This window comes from Drechmeria coniospora, chromosome 01 (assembly GCF_001625195.1).
Source record: "Drechmeria coniospora strain ARSEF 6962 chromosome 01, whole genome shotgun sequence".
Lineage (NCBI taxonomy): Eukaryota > Fungi > Ascomycota > Sordariomycetes > Hypocreales > Ophiocordycipitaceae > Drechmeria > Drechmeria coniospora.
The window spans coordinates 664,751-678,872 of record NC_054389.1 but is presented as its reverse complement, the minus strand read 5'-3'; the positions used below and the strand labels follow the sequence as shown (position 1 = coordinate 678,872).

General features: G+C 58.4%; 4 protein-coding genes across 4 annotated transcripts; 1 reads left to right on the top strand and 3 right to left on the bottom strand.

Annotated features, from left to right (window-relative positions):
• Nucleotides 1–1,017: 1,017 nt before the first annotated feature.
• Nucleotides 1,018–2,619, bottom strand: DCS_00165 (Glycoside hydrolase, family 76; the record flags this gene model as incomplete). The annotated part of the gene is made up of 4 exons (XM_040797507.1): nucleotides 1,018–1,620; nucleotides 1,673–1,914; nucleotides 1,982–2,461; nucleotides 2,529–2,619. 4 exons carry the CDS (start codon nucleotides 2,617–2,619, stop codon nucleotides 1,018–1,020), a joined length of 1,416 nt encoding a protein of 471 aa, XP_040658390.1.
• Nucleotides 2,620–5,012: 2,393 nt separating this feature from the next.
• DCS_00164 (uncharacterized protein) lies at nucleotides 5,013–6,875 on the top strand (the record flags this gene model as incomplete). The annotated part of the gene is made up of 3 exons (XM_040797506.1): nucleotides 5,013–5,362; nucleotides 5,442–6,622; nucleotides 6,691–6,875. The coding sequence occupies 3 exons, from the start codon at nucleotides 5,013–5,015 to the stop codon at nucleotides 6,873–6,875; spliced, it is 1,716 nt and encodes a 571-aa protein (XP_040658389.1).
• Nucleotides 6,876–7,361: 486 nt separating this feature from the next.
• Nucleotides 7,362–10,006, bottom strand: DCS_00163 (uncharacterized protein; the record flags this gene model as incomplete). Its single annotated transcript, XM_040797505.1, has 2 exons — nucleotides 7,362–9,599; nucleotides 9,689–10,006. The coding sequence occupies 2 exons, from the start codon at nucleotides 10,004–10,006 to the stop codon at nucleotides 7,362–7,364; spliced, it is 2,556 nt and encodes an 851-aa protein (XP_040658388.1).
• Nucleotides 10,007–11,292: 1,286 nt separating this feature from the next.
• Nucleotides 11,293–14,085, bottom strand: DCS_00162 (DUF1212 domain membrane protein; the record flags this gene model as incomplete). The annotated part of the gene is made up of 1 exon (XM_040797504.1): nucleotides 11,293–14,085. The coding sequence occupies one exon, from the start codon at nucleotides 14,083–14,085 to the stop codon at nucleotides 11,293–11,295; it is 2,793 nt and encodes a 930-aa protein (XP_040658387.1).
• Nucleotides 14,086–14,122: the final 37 nt, after the last annotated feature.

Below are 14,122 nucleotides of genomic sequence, written 5' to 3'. Positions count from 1 at the left end.
CCAGCAAACACCCTGCAAGGCGTTGACTGCATTTATAATCCAACTGGCCATGGTGGAGTATTTCGTCATGGAACCTCGGCTGGTGTCACCTTGGCCACCATTTCCAGCTTATTCCCGGGGACGGCGAAGGGGCGCCAAGCCGCTTTCTCGTTGACTTTCCAAACTTTGAGCCCAATTCCAGACAGCCTGTTCGGGCGTGAGTGAACAGTTTGCCTCTCGACCCGGTAGCCTCCAGTATTCGGACAATGTTTCATGGGAACAAGGCGAACTACGCTGCATGTCGTTGACTCGCCGAAGAAGCTGCTTCCCCGGCATCGCCATGTCCGGGGCCGGGGCCAGGGCCGGACCGGCCTGGTATTCGGTTCGGGCAAGTTCAAGATCGGGAGATGGCGCCGGGAATAAGGGAATTAGCAGCTGGTGTTGAAACACTTGGGGCCAACAGAGGGAAGCTGACACCCTGCCGCCGGCTTTCCGATTTCCGACCGATGCTGCCATGTCAGACGCCCTTTGCCCCTTTCCAGCTTTGCCAAGCGGCGGGCGCACACCGTCGATGATCTCCATCTACCCTGGGCTGCGGCTAGGAGGGGGCATACTCGCTTCTCTTTTCGAAGACACTCCTCCTGCGGCGCTGCGACTGCGTTCTATCGATGTATGAGTTTGCTGTTCATTCGCCGCCTTTCTTGCAGGTCGTGCGGCCTCGACCTCAGCAACGGACTCTTTTTTTCTGCCCGTCTTGCGATGTTCGAACATGCCAATCGGGGCATTGTGTAACTTTTCAACGGCACGAGATCGCATTAGAGCAGACGTAGTGTGCCGATGAGGACCAGCGGACTCGGCCGAATCTGTCCGACAATTGCTCGGAGTATTGGCAAAGGCCTGATTGCTGATCTCGTAAGATTTCCAGACAGCGATCGGCACTGCCGGCAAAAGCTGGGTGTGTGCTGTCATGCGTTTATGCAAGTCCCATAGGCAGCAGGAGAGGACTTTGCCATTGCCAAGGCTGATGTTCGCTCGCCATCAAATGCTGATCCATCCCAACATGCCGCAGACAACTGCCATGAGGATGACGGTCAAGAATCCGGCGCCGACTTTGTCTGCTACCGTGGCACGCCGCGATTCACTAGACCATGCTCCCGGCTTTCTCGTGTCTTCCTTGGAGGTGCCGCCGGTGTGAATCGTCATAGGTGGCGTCGCCTTCTCGATGAGGAGGGCGGAGACGGCACCTAGGACGCTCATCTCCTGGCCGTGGCCCGTGTTGCCGTCATAGACGCCGGTGAGCCACTTGAAACCGCACTGACGGCCGAGGGCGCCGCCTGTGCACTGCTTGATGGCCGCTTGAGCCGACGTCTTAAGTGGTGGCAGGATCTTGGGACCGAGGAAGGGCGCGATCTGGGTGATGGTGGCGTACCACCGGTGGAAGAAGCCCTTGTAGGTGTACATGTCTGTTTTGCAGCCGGTGTTCTCGCATGCGCTCTCGATGGCGATGCCGTCGGGTAGGAATCGGCCGAGGCCGTAGTCGACAAGCCTCTCCGTTCGACTCTTCCACAGTTCCAGTCCCGTCTGCCGCAGAAGAGGGATGCTGTCAGCTTTGGCAATGGACGACCGGCCACAGGACTCGGCCTGGCCATGACCTGGCGTTGGCCTGGACCGGAGGAATACCGGAGGAACTCACAAAGTTGTACATGAAGGCGGCGCCCTCGGCAAAGACGGCGTTGTTGTAGGAAAACTCGGCCTTGTTGTAAGCCGTGCAGTTGGTCGTCACGTTCGCGCCATCGTATATGCCGTACTTTTTGTTCAAGAAGCCAACCTCCTCCATCCAGTCCCAGGTGCGGACGGCCCAGTCGGCGTAGGTCTTGTTGCCGGTGTACCGGGCCAGGCGGGCGCCCATGTTGAACAAGCATCCGTTGGCAATGCCTGACGGGAACAAGGTTAGCAGGCCGTCACTGGACACGCCCGGTCTGCGGGTGTTTATGTTTCGTACTGTTCTTGTAGTCATAGCCATTGTTGGCAAAGGGAATCTGCCATCGCAAGCCACCACCGCAGGTCTTGTCGTGCCTATCCGGGGACGCCTGCGTCTCGAACACGGTCTGGGCGAGGCCTAGCCAGGAGGGCCTGTCGGGCGGCGGATTCGGGAAGCCGTACTCGGCTGCCCTCAGAGCGGCCATGCCCCAGAATGCCTGATCGTCGTTGCCGAGCGAGGCTGTGACGTTGATGGGCATGTAATTCTTCCCTTCGCCGACCTGAAACTGCATCGACTGCATGACGAGGTCGTTGTACGTCGAATCTCCGGTCCAATGCCAGTAATCGATCAAGGCCCCCCACATGGCTCCGGCCTGCCACCAGTAGTAGTCACCGGCGGGCGGTGGTCCGGGGAGGATACCGGGTGTATGACCCGAGAGGTTGCCGCGATAGTACTGCAGCATGTCCCAAGCCAGCAGGCTCGACGTCTTCCTGATGGCCTCTACCAAGGGCAAGTCGTTAGTGCCGTCTCTTCTGTCCTTGCGAACGGGACTGGGGACGCTCCATACCATCTGATTCGATGGAAAACTGAGACGTTGCTTGGGCCAGAGCGGCCACGGAAAGGAGCGTGGCCGCAGCGAACGGCGACGAGAACTTCATGCCGCCGTCGTCACCAACGTCCTCGGAAGCGAGTGTTTGGATAGACGGCCCAGAGGGAGAGGGACAGGGAGAGGGAGAGGGGGGGGGGGAGGGAAAGAAAGGGATAGAGGAAGCAGGGCCGAGAGGGGGAAAGAGAGAGAGAGGTCGGTAAATCGCGTCGCTGCGGTTTTGGTTCTCTAATCACGGTCGTATACGGAGCTAGTGGGTGTAAGCACGCTGGCACTGTGTCATGCTTGGGTGTAGTACAAGCATTAGCGGTGAAAGTACTTACTGTGCCGACGGCCGCCGCTTTCGATAGCCTGAGAGGACGAGGAGCCATTATCTGGCGTGGGTGTGCACTTGTAGTATATTAATGCTCTGTTAAAAGTACGTGAAATGGCTAAACTGCAAGTCCAGCTTCGACGAGGCGATTGCTGACTCGTAGTGGACTCGTGGTGGACTCGTCGTGATGCCTCAAGTGGGGTGCGTTGCGGGCAAAAAAACAAGGTGCTGGAGGCTGAACCTGCCGTGGGCATAGCGCACCAGTCAGTGGCGAGCCCAGCAGAGGCCTCAGAATCCGGTAACGCTCCTACTAGGATGCTGGCACCTCCGATGAGTACTGGCATTCATGACCGAGATTGGAGAGCTTTTGGACCCGAATTCTCGCTCGTGGAGTGGCGGATTCTCACCTACAGTGTGCTCTCGTGCTTACTCGCGCTGTGTATAGCCGGACTTGTAAGCCATGTTATACGGGACGGGAATATTACTCGCACTGTACGGAGTATACTAGTATGAATCATTCGTACAACCCTCACAGTCGTACTTTATGCTCGTTGGCAATACGGAGTACTATGGAGTACATTCTACGAAGTAAGTACAGTTACAGTATGTACTTACAGTACTGAGTACATACTTGCAATACCTAAATGTACAAGAGCGTATTACTTACTTATTACTGTTGGAGTCGGGGTATATAGTGTATGTATACTGTAAGCAAGTACATGAACGTACATCTGCGGGAGCACTACTTACAGTAGAAAGTACTGTAGAGTATAACGGATATTTACTGCAACAAATATTTCCTGCAACAAATATTTACTGCAACACATATTTACTGCAACACATATTTACTGCAACACATATTTACTGCAACACATATTTACTGCAAGTACATGCGTGCTATTAATTACTAGTACTTAAAGGACGAGCATTACGCCTTCGAGTGGTGCCGTGCGTTAGTGCCAGTGATGCCGGCTATGGCAAGTGGGCGGGCTATTACTGTAGAATGTACGGAGTAATTATTAATGCTGTTCCTTGTTGGTGTAGGTGTACTTACAAAGTAAGTACTGTACTTAAGTAGGTAGACCTTGGTGGCACTTCTTTGCTCCCTTTGCGGGTCCGAAGGATGACCCGAACAAAAAACATCATGATGCCTGTGCAACAGAATACACAGTGAGACGTTCCAACCAACATCGGCATCCGAATCCTTGGCCTGAATCCACATCGGTACTTGCATCACCGTGGCATCGGCAGATGATCAATCCTGAAATCGCCGTCCCCGCTTCGTGGCTTGTATCGCTGCGAGTGGCATCCGTTCGTTGGTCTACTGACGCCTGGTACCAGTCGAGATGATTCTTTCCGATGCCAGACCCTACCATGGGCAGTACATGGTCGCCTCAAGCCCAGAGCGCTCGTTGTTGAACGTCATCAATAATCGGATATCCATCCAATAGCCAGCCGTCCTTCGTTTCTTCATCATCGTCTCCCCTCGCCACCATCAGCAGGCATCGAGGTCGAATCGCGGAATGATCCAATAACCGGCCACCCGCTGTCTGCCTGGCCATGTCCCGCCAAGATCTGTCTACCTCCATCGTTCCGCTTGCTGCAATGACGAGTTCACGCAATTATGCGTGCAACGCAGCACAAAGTACGCTGCCCGACCACGGGGAGGAAGCTAACCTTCGATCCGGACTTCCCGCGAGCCACCCGAGTCATCGGCAGCCGGTACGAGATCGAGGATATTAGTCGTCAAGCTCCATCGAGAACTCTACATTGGCCCAACCTGCGCCCTGCCTAGTTGGATCGTCGCCGGGCCGCTGGCACGGTCCGCAGCCAGCAATCGACCAATTACTCCCTCCCGTCGCGCCATGTCTCAGACCGTTGTTATGCCCATCATCCGTTGGTTCGTCACTTCATCTACATCTGCATGCATGTACACGCACTCGCCCATGAAGCAGGCCCAGTCCTCCATGTACACTTGCTCATATCACTCGCATGACGGCTCCTTCTTAACAGCATGAGGGTCGATGAACTGAACCTGAACCGACTTCTGGTCGCCATCCGTTCTTACCTCCTCCCACCTGGACCCCCAACCCATCCATCTCTGCTACCAATTCGAAAATCATCAACCCACCATGCCGCTCAACCTCAGTAAACTCCGGTCTCGACATGCCGCCGTGGCCTTCTTCGCCCTCGCGGCCTTTGCCAACGCCGCTCGGCTGCCTAGCTCTGCCCGACAACCTACCAGCAGCTTGACCTTCAAGTGCGATCTGCCTTCGGCCATTGACCCCTCCATCGATGGCCTGCCGTCCGCCGAGGAGCAATTCTTCTCCTATCATGCCATGATCCGTCAGGTGGAACGCCTCCAAGCCGTCGCGCGAATTCCAACCGTCTGCTTCGAAGACCTCCGTCCCTTTGACGAGGACGAACGCTGGAAGCCGTTTGAAGAGATGCATGCCGTCGTCGAGATGACATACCCGATAATGTACGTCTTGTCCACCTATGAGCATTTGCCATTTCCAAGCCAGAGGGAAACCGCTCCTTCGCTCACGGTGATGACGCAGTCACGAGCGGGCTGTGGTCGAAACGATTAATCGCTTTGGCCTCGTGTACACCATTCACGGATCTGATTCAACGCTGAGCCCCATCCTGTTGACGGCTCACCAGGACGTAGTCCCAGTCGAAGAAGACATGTCCAAATGGGAGCACCCCCCTTTCGAAGCCCACTTCGACGGCGAGAGCCTCTGGGGCCCCGGCGTCATCCAAGACAAAGGCGTCTTGACCGCCGTCATGTCGGCCGTCGAGAGCCTGCTGACCGACTACTCATGGATGCCTGAGCGCACCCTCCTGCTGGCCGTCGGCTTCGACGAGGAATGTTCCGGCTCCCATGGCGCCGCCGAGATTTCACAGTTCCTCGGCAGTCGATACGGCCAGGATGGCATAGCTGCTATCCTCGACGAAGGAGGCCAGGGGCTGCAGTCCCTCGGAGACACACTCTACGCGCTTCCTGCCGTGTACGAAAAGGGGTACCTCGACGTATGGTTCGACCTCGACGTCGTCGGTGGCCCCAGCTCGAACCCCCCTCCGTACACAGCCATCGGGATCATGTCCGAGCTGGTCGTTGCCCTGGAGGAGATCAAGTTCAAGCCCGAGGTGATCGAGGACGGCCCGGTGCACAGACATCTCCAGTGCCAGACTCGTTACTCCCCCGATGCCGACCGCGAGCTCACGGAGCTTGTCCACAGCCATAACCTGGACGGCATGGCTAACCACCTCAGCCAGAGCCATGAGACCCAATACTTGATTCAGACATCCCAGGCCGTCAACCGAATCAACGGTATTGGAAAGTTGAACTCGTTACCGGGCTATGTTTACCTGGGCACCGATTTTCGTAGTGCTCCTCAGGATGACGTGCTCAAGTTGCAGCGTGCCATCGTCGACGCTGCCTCCAAAGTCTCCTCCAAGTATGATTTACAGCTGCAGGCATTTGAAGACGACAAAGCGTATCAAAAGTCAGCAAAAAACGCCGGCTCATCGAAATCCAATCCTCAACGAGACCTCAACCGCAACGGAACCCTCAACCTTCGAGCAAAGCATATTTCGGATGTAACTCCAATTTCACCCACCGAAGGGCTTGTCTGGGATATCTTGGCCGGCACCATACGACACTCCTTTTCTTTCAACGGCACCGTTGTTCCCGTCGGTGAGACCATGCTTGGCAACACGGACAGCCGCCACTACCTCGGTACGTGCTCAAAATCCAGCCGACATTCTCGAGTTAGTTGCTTGCATGGACATGTACTGACCTTGCAGGCCTCTCATCGCACGTCTATCGTTGGGCACCGATCCGAAACGGTGCATTCGAGAACTTTCGCACCGCAAACGAGCGCGTTCGAATGACCGCCCACATGGAAATGGTCGGGTTTTACTACGACTTGATCCGCAACTTGAACAGTGGAAAACGCAGCGATGCAATCTTTTTGACTTCGGAACTTTAAAGGACCAGCGTGGTCGTCGTAGGAATCTGAAGTGCCGTGCTCGCACTCTGCGACCTGCGTCGGTATTTTTCGTGCCCGTTCATCCTTCTGTATTGCCTTGGCTGCAAAGTATAACCATTGTAACTGATACCATGCGCTCGAAGCAGGAGCCTCGAGATGGAATACATGGTGTACAATTTGATTCAACAAGTATCTCGAATTTCAATGTCGAATCGTTAATCGAAATCGGCCATCTATAGTGACATGCCATGCCTATAACATCAAAGTAACCCTTCTATGAAGAAAATGAGCATTATCCCTGCACTTTGGTCGATTTCGCTCACGCAACTCAAGTTCTCGCAGAACCCAATTCGTTTTGCCCCCGGGGGTTTTCGAGCCTCCGGTGATGTTGTCATAGTGCAGGCATCGCATGGTCTATGGGTCGAGGCAGGTCGGATCTGCTGCCGCAGTTGGAATGAGCGTGGGAAGGGGGTTGGACGTCGTACCTCAGCCAACATTGTCCATATCCGTCTGCATGCCCCATAGCCGCGAGTACTTGCCTCCCAGCGCCAACAACTCTCTATGGGTTCCTTGTTCCGCCACTCTGCCGGCGTCAATGACGAGAATGACGTCTGCCGAGACCACGGTGCTCAAGCGATGGGCCACTGTGAAGACAGTGCGGCCGCGGCTCAGCTCTCGGATGGCCCTCTGCACCAGCGCTTCCGTGTCCGAGTCGACGGCGCTCGTGGCCTCATCCAGCACGACAATCTGCGGTTTTCTCAGCATCACGCGCGCGATGGCCATTCGCTGCAGCTCGCCGCCCGATAAACGGACTCCACGCTCTCCAAGACGGGTTCGGTACGCTTCGGGAAACGTCATGATCTGGTCATGGATGCGGGCCGCCTTGCAGGCCTCGATGACGTCCGCCTCGTTAGCGCCGGGTCGAGCGTAGAGTATGTTCTCCATGATTGTCTGGTCGAAGACGGAGGGATCCTGCGGCACGGCGCCGAGGCTCTCGCGGAGGCTGTCGAGTTTCACGTCGCGGATGTCCTGGCCATCGATGGTGATGCTGCCGCTCGTGACGTCGTAAAATCGGTACAGGAGCTTGAGCGTCGTCGACTTGCCGCCACCGGTCTCGCCCACCAACGCAATCGATTGTCCCGGTTTTACCGTAAAGGACATGTCCCGGATAATTGGCCTATCGGGAGAGTATGAGAAAGAAACATTGCGGAACTCGACTCGGCCACCGTTCCAGCGAATTTCGTGGGCCCCGTCCTTGTCCGCCACCGAGGGCTTCGTTTGGAGCAGCTGATAGAGCCACTCGGCGTCGATGACATGGGCAGCCGCCTCGCGCAGCGTCCAAGAGAGACTGACCATGGGCGACCGGATGGCGTCCCAGTAAGAGACGAGGAAGACGAAGCTGCTCAGCTTCGCCGCGCCGGTCGCTACCCTCGTGGCCATCAAGGAGCATGCAGCGATGAGGCCGGCGTACATGACGAAGCTCTCGGTTACGTTGATCCACTCGTAACCGTCGTGATACCGGCGCTGGGACAGCAGAGCTTTCCGTACTGTGCGCGAGTAACGCTCCTGCTCGAAGGGTTGACGATTGTGATAGGCCACCGTCGGCCAGTTGGTGATGGAGTCGTAGAGGACCTCGTTCTCCACCCGGCTCGTCTCGACGAGGTCGCGCTCGTACTTGATTGTATACTTGTTACCTTTGTAGGCAACGAAGGCGTGTGTCATGGCGGTGGCGATGACGATGAAGCCCATGAAGACGTCAAAGGAGGAGGTTAGGTAGACGATGGCAACGGCAAAGTCGACGATCATGGGCGCAACGTTCAACATGCTGTTTAGCACTTGACTCAGGTTGCTGCCCTGCTCGATAGCCTTGGCGACGCGTCCAGAGCTCTTGGCGGTGTGGTAGTCCATGGAAAGGGTCATGACATGGGAAAAGGCGGCGTCGGTGAGCTTCTGGTACGCGTATTGCGAGAGGCGGGTGGAAGCCATGGCCTCGAGAGAAAGGGTGGCTGTCGAGATGGGGAATTGGAGGAGGGCCCAGACGACGATATTTTTCCAGGGCACGGAGCCGGTGCCGGCCATGTGTCCCAGAGATTCGGTCAAGATTCCCAGTTGGCGAGGAAGCATGAGGGTCAAGACGCGCCCGACGGCCATGCAGAGGCCGAGGATGAGCAGCCACAGCTGGGTTGACCTGTCTCTGCGTGGCACGAGGTAAGGCAGGAAGATGGCAAAGCTCCTCAGATAAGACAGCCAGCCGCCTCTCTCCTCGAGTCTCTTCTGCTGCATCTCTTTGATCTCCCTCTCATCCTCATCGTCGCTCGCATCGTCGTCGTCGTCCTCTCCGCCCACGTCAAGGATAGAAGAGCATACCGGAGAGCAGGCTGAGTCGTAGTCGTTCCGAGAGCTAGAGTGTTCGTTGGCCAGCAGATGCGTCTGCTCCTCGATCTTTGCTTCCTCTACGATGGGGTAGGCGAAGTAGAAGGCATAACCGGCAACGGCGAGCAGAATGGCGACGCGTATCGCGTGCACAGTCAACTGACCGATACGTCCACCATCAAGTGGTAGATTCTGGGAGGGTAAGGAGAAAATGGAAAAACAGAGAAGAGTGGCGTCGAGGACGGCGGCCGAAGTCCAAGCTAGAAGGTAGGCGGGCCAGAATGGAGCCTTGCTCTCGTGCAGCGACACGCTCACGATAGACCAGGCGAGAATCGAAGCCAAAGAATAAAGCTGTCTGGCTGATCAGCAACCACTTCCCCGAGCGAAGTCCCGATTTCACTCATCATTCCATCATTTCTCATGTCCCTTCCTGCGAGAACGCTCTGGACCGGGTGCAGAGCGGCGTCGACGACCTGGCCGGACCAGTCAGGATTCATGCCTGCGGAGGGGAGACCGGGGAGAGGACTTGCATGGGTAACAACGAGTGCAAAATTTGCGTATGAGAGTCTGATCCTCGCCGTCCCGACCACGCCGCAGGTTGACCTTTGGCTCTTGGGCAGGGTGACGAAGCGCACGACGGGCAACGCGGCGAATAGTATAAAGATGACAACGGGACCAAGGATATGCAGTACAGGCACGAGATCCACAAACTGGTGGCGGCCAGTATTCATGCCACGTACAGCCTGCATGTCGTCCATATCGTCGTGTTGATTCCGAGGCGATTTGCTTCTTCAAGATGATCGTACTTGACGGAAGGGACGTCAAGCGATTCTCGGTACCCTGCCCAGTACCTACCGTGCAATTGCGACATAGGAAGCAGTGAAAAGATCGAAGATGAGACAACTGCAGTTATTTATGTATCAAAGAGACGTCATGGACGCGAGGGGATTGCTCGTTACCTGGCAGGCATCGTCATCACGGTGGCAGGCACGTGACGAACCATGCAACAGCCCAGGGAAAGCATCACCAGGACACGAACAGGAAAACACAACAAGGCCAAAAGGAAATCGAAACAACGAGTCGCCGAAACAGAGCCAACTTCGAGTCCGAGTACGAGCACGTCGCAACAACGCGGCCGTGAGTCACCCCGAGTTGGGGTCATCAAGTGACCAGGCTGTAGCCAACAGGGACCGAGAGTGCAGACATGGACATCGACACAAACCACGAGTGTGCGCCGCTCTCACGCGCGAGAGAAGCTGACTGCAGGGTCCCGTGGAAGTGGACAGGCTCATTATCCGAGTTATTGAAGCTACAGGGTTAAACTCCGAGGCTTCTCTTCGCCGTTGGACGAGGACCATTGCGTCATCCTAACATGGAGGGTTCCCACTAATAACCGTATCATGTCCTCCCTCTAGGCTCCAGCCTCCCCCGATGACGAGCGCCTCGGTATGCTATACAACCTCGTCAGCAGCATGTCACCCGCAGGTATGCAATCCTAACTATTACTTGTTATTTTCGAACAGAAGTTGCACGAATACGAACCGACTTCACCCCCGGCGAGTCGGGTAGTAACGCAAAGAAAAGTGTCGACAGAATTTGGCGAATGGACAGACAGTTGCCGTGTTGACCCAAGTCTGTCAGCGGTTGCGCTGGCAGACACTACCACGCATGAGAAGGCGAGAACGGAGATGCCGGATGATCCAGTACGAATATGTATATTTATCTGGCATGCAGCCAGCCATCAATAAGCTCTACGATATTTTATTTTGAACGCCGCCGTGCGGAAACGGCCTGATGACGGCAAAGGGAAAGGCCAGGGATTTTGCCCAGAAAAAAGAATAGAAAGTCCCCGACGACCGACGGGTTTGTCGGATAATCTTTTGTATGACGCCAACACCCTCGATGCGGGCGATTGGTCAACGCTGTAAGAAAGGAAGAACCAAGGGTCCGTGGCGAATGGGACGAGAAGCCGGCTTCCTCGTCGATGCAACCATTTCATTCTTCCCGCCTCCTTCCCGCCCTTTTTTTTCTTTTGTCGCCGGAACTAAAAGCTGAAGAGCCCACTTCTTCGCTTGCCGAGCGGATACACGATCAATGCGCTCATGAAGAGGCCGACGCTGATGCCGATGGCCACCTGGATGACGCTGAACAAGACGTTGAAGGCGGTGCCATCGAGGTTGCCCACCGTCTTGGCGCTCGTCTCCACGGCGCCGGGCGTCGAGCTGCTGTTGCGGTTGATGAGGTCGGCCGACGTGATGCCGGCCAGCAGCGACCCGCCGGCGGCGAGGCCCGAAGGGACCTGGACCCAGATGGCCGGGAGCATGGCGGCGGCGGCGAGGCTGTAGCCGACCTTGCGGGGGGCCCGCGTCGCCTTCTCCGACCACGGCGCGCCCGACTCGGTGTCCGTCGTCGTCGTCCTCGACGGCAGCGACCAGGCGTCGGCGTCGGACGACCTCTTGCGGGCGAAGCGGGGTCGCAGCCGGAAGCGCCACCACTCCTCGAAGTCGAGCCAGGCGTTCTCGACGTGGCGCCCGAGGCGCGAGTAGAGGTTCGCGAGGATGCCGACGGCGAGGGCGCCGAGCATGTTGGAGATCTGGCCGTTGCCCTCGAAGTAGCGGCTCGTGTAGCTGTTGACGCAGAAGCCGGCGAGGGCCATGACCGTCATGACGGGCGTCTGCTTCCACTGGGCCTGGTTGATGACGCAGAGGCAGAGGGTGAAGGCCGGGACGAAGAGGAGGTACCAGGGGCTGTCGAGCGGGTCCCGGCAGTGGATGTCGCTCGTGGCGTTGGCGTCCATCATGCCGTAGAGCGAGGCGCCGATGGTGATGCCGTAGCCGAGGAAGAGGGTGTAGATCATGGCGTGCACCATGCGGACGCTGCCGGCGACGATGTTGTGGCTCTGCAGCTCGAGCGAGCTGCAGAGGACCATGTAGCCCGGCAGGATGAGGGCGATGCTGCTCTGGGCGAGGCTGCTGAAGCAGAAGAGCTCGCCGCGGCGGATGGAGCCGAAGCCGCGGGCGAGGAAGGAGGTGATGACGGCGGCCGAGACCTCGAAGACGTGCGCGTACAGCTCGTTGCTCGGCGCGAAGACGAGCTGCAGCAGGCCGACGACGCAGCCGAGGAGGAAGGCGACGGGCAGGTCGATGAAGCGACCCTCGAAGGCGAAGGGGGCGACGCAGGCCGAGGCGACGCCGTAGACGAGGACGCAGAACCAGGTGGGGAACTTGCGCTTGCGCTTCATGACGTCGTCGAGCCGGCTCGTGGCCTCGTCGACGCCGAGCTTGTCGTGGACGACCTCCTTGTAGATGTTGTGCACGTCGCGGAGCTTGCCGAGGTCGATGCCCTGGGGCTCGCGGACCACCTTGACCTCGGTCGTGTGGGTGGTGCTGTCGTCGAAGCTGATGATCATGCACGAGGGCATGTAGAGGAACTGGCCCTCGATCTCGAGGACGCGCGACGACATGGCCATGTACTCCTCGAGCCGGTGCGTCGGCGCGCCGTACATCATGAGGGCGCGGCACAGCTTGAGCAGGTAGCGGTGGCGCGAGATGATGCCGGCGATGTGGACGGTGATGCGGATCTGCTCCTTCCTAGGCTTCGCCGGCGGCTTCTCCCGCGAGAGCTTGTCGGCCCACTGGTCGTGGATCTCGCTCGCGCCGGGGGCGGCAAACATGGACGACGACTTGATGAGCTCGGTTAGGGACGTGGTAGAGTGGAGCGCCCGGTGATTGCTGAACAAACCGGAAGCACGCGATCGGGATCCGCCGGCGGCCGAGGAAGGTCTCGAAGGCGGCGATGAGGAGCGAGAGGGCATGACGAGAGTGGCAGGCGAGAGAGGTGTGCTGCGGCCGCTGCCGCCGGCTCCTCGATCATGGCTGTCGCTGCCGAGCTTGAGGAGGGAGGAGAGGATGCCGCCGCGATACTTGGACGGGCGAGGGACGTAGTCGCCGCCGGCGACCTGTCGGGCGGGCGTGCTCGTGCCGGAGCGAGGAGAGGCTTGGGCGTGGAACAGGTCTCTGTCCCTGCCCCTCTGGGTGTAGGAGCGGACGAGCGTCTCGGCCGCGGCGTGGTCCTCGAGGGTGCGGCCTCGCCGTTGGCCGCGGGGAACGCGAAACCTCGAGCGCGCGTAGCCGGGCGAGTCGAGGACGAGGTCGGGCGAGCGAGCGGCGAGGAGGCGATGCGAGTCGTCGATCAGGGGCTGGAATGGAGCCTCGAGCTCGCTCGAGTTGCGCCTCGAGCTCGAGGCCGACGTGCTCGTGCCGCCGACGGAGAGGGCGAGCCGGCTCGCCCGCTGGCGTGCGTCCGTCATGGAGCGCACCTGGCGCTCCGTCGCTCGCCTCTCCGCCAAGTCGGCCTTTTCACGTTCCTCGGGGGCATCGTAGCTCGTGTTGCGTCTCAGGGCGGGCCTCGGGAGCATGGGAGGCGTCGTGGGGAGGGGAGATTCGACGGCAGGGGCGGCCAGCTGGAGCCGGTGCCGGCGCTCCTCGAGCTCGTCCGAGAGGACCTTGGTCAACGCTATCCTCAGCTCGCGGGCGTCGGGGGCGCCTGGGGCGCCGAGGCGTGCGAGGTCAGGGGTGAGACCAGGGGAGTGGACGCCGTCGTCGGCGGCGGCGGGCGGAGAGCGGAAGGGATCGGCGGCGGGCAGAGAGCGGAAGGGATCGGCGGCTGGGTCGCCGTCGAGGCCGGCTCCTCCACTGCCGGCACCGCTCGAGCGCCATCCCACGCGCTTCTTGGGCTTTGCGTTGGGCGTCGAGGGCACGTCGCTGGCGAGGCCGTTGTCACTGGCGACCTGCGCGGCGGGGAGGCGGTCGGAAGAATCTCGGATCGTCGAGGTCATTCTGAGACAGTCTCAGAGCCGCCATCCACCATTTCGA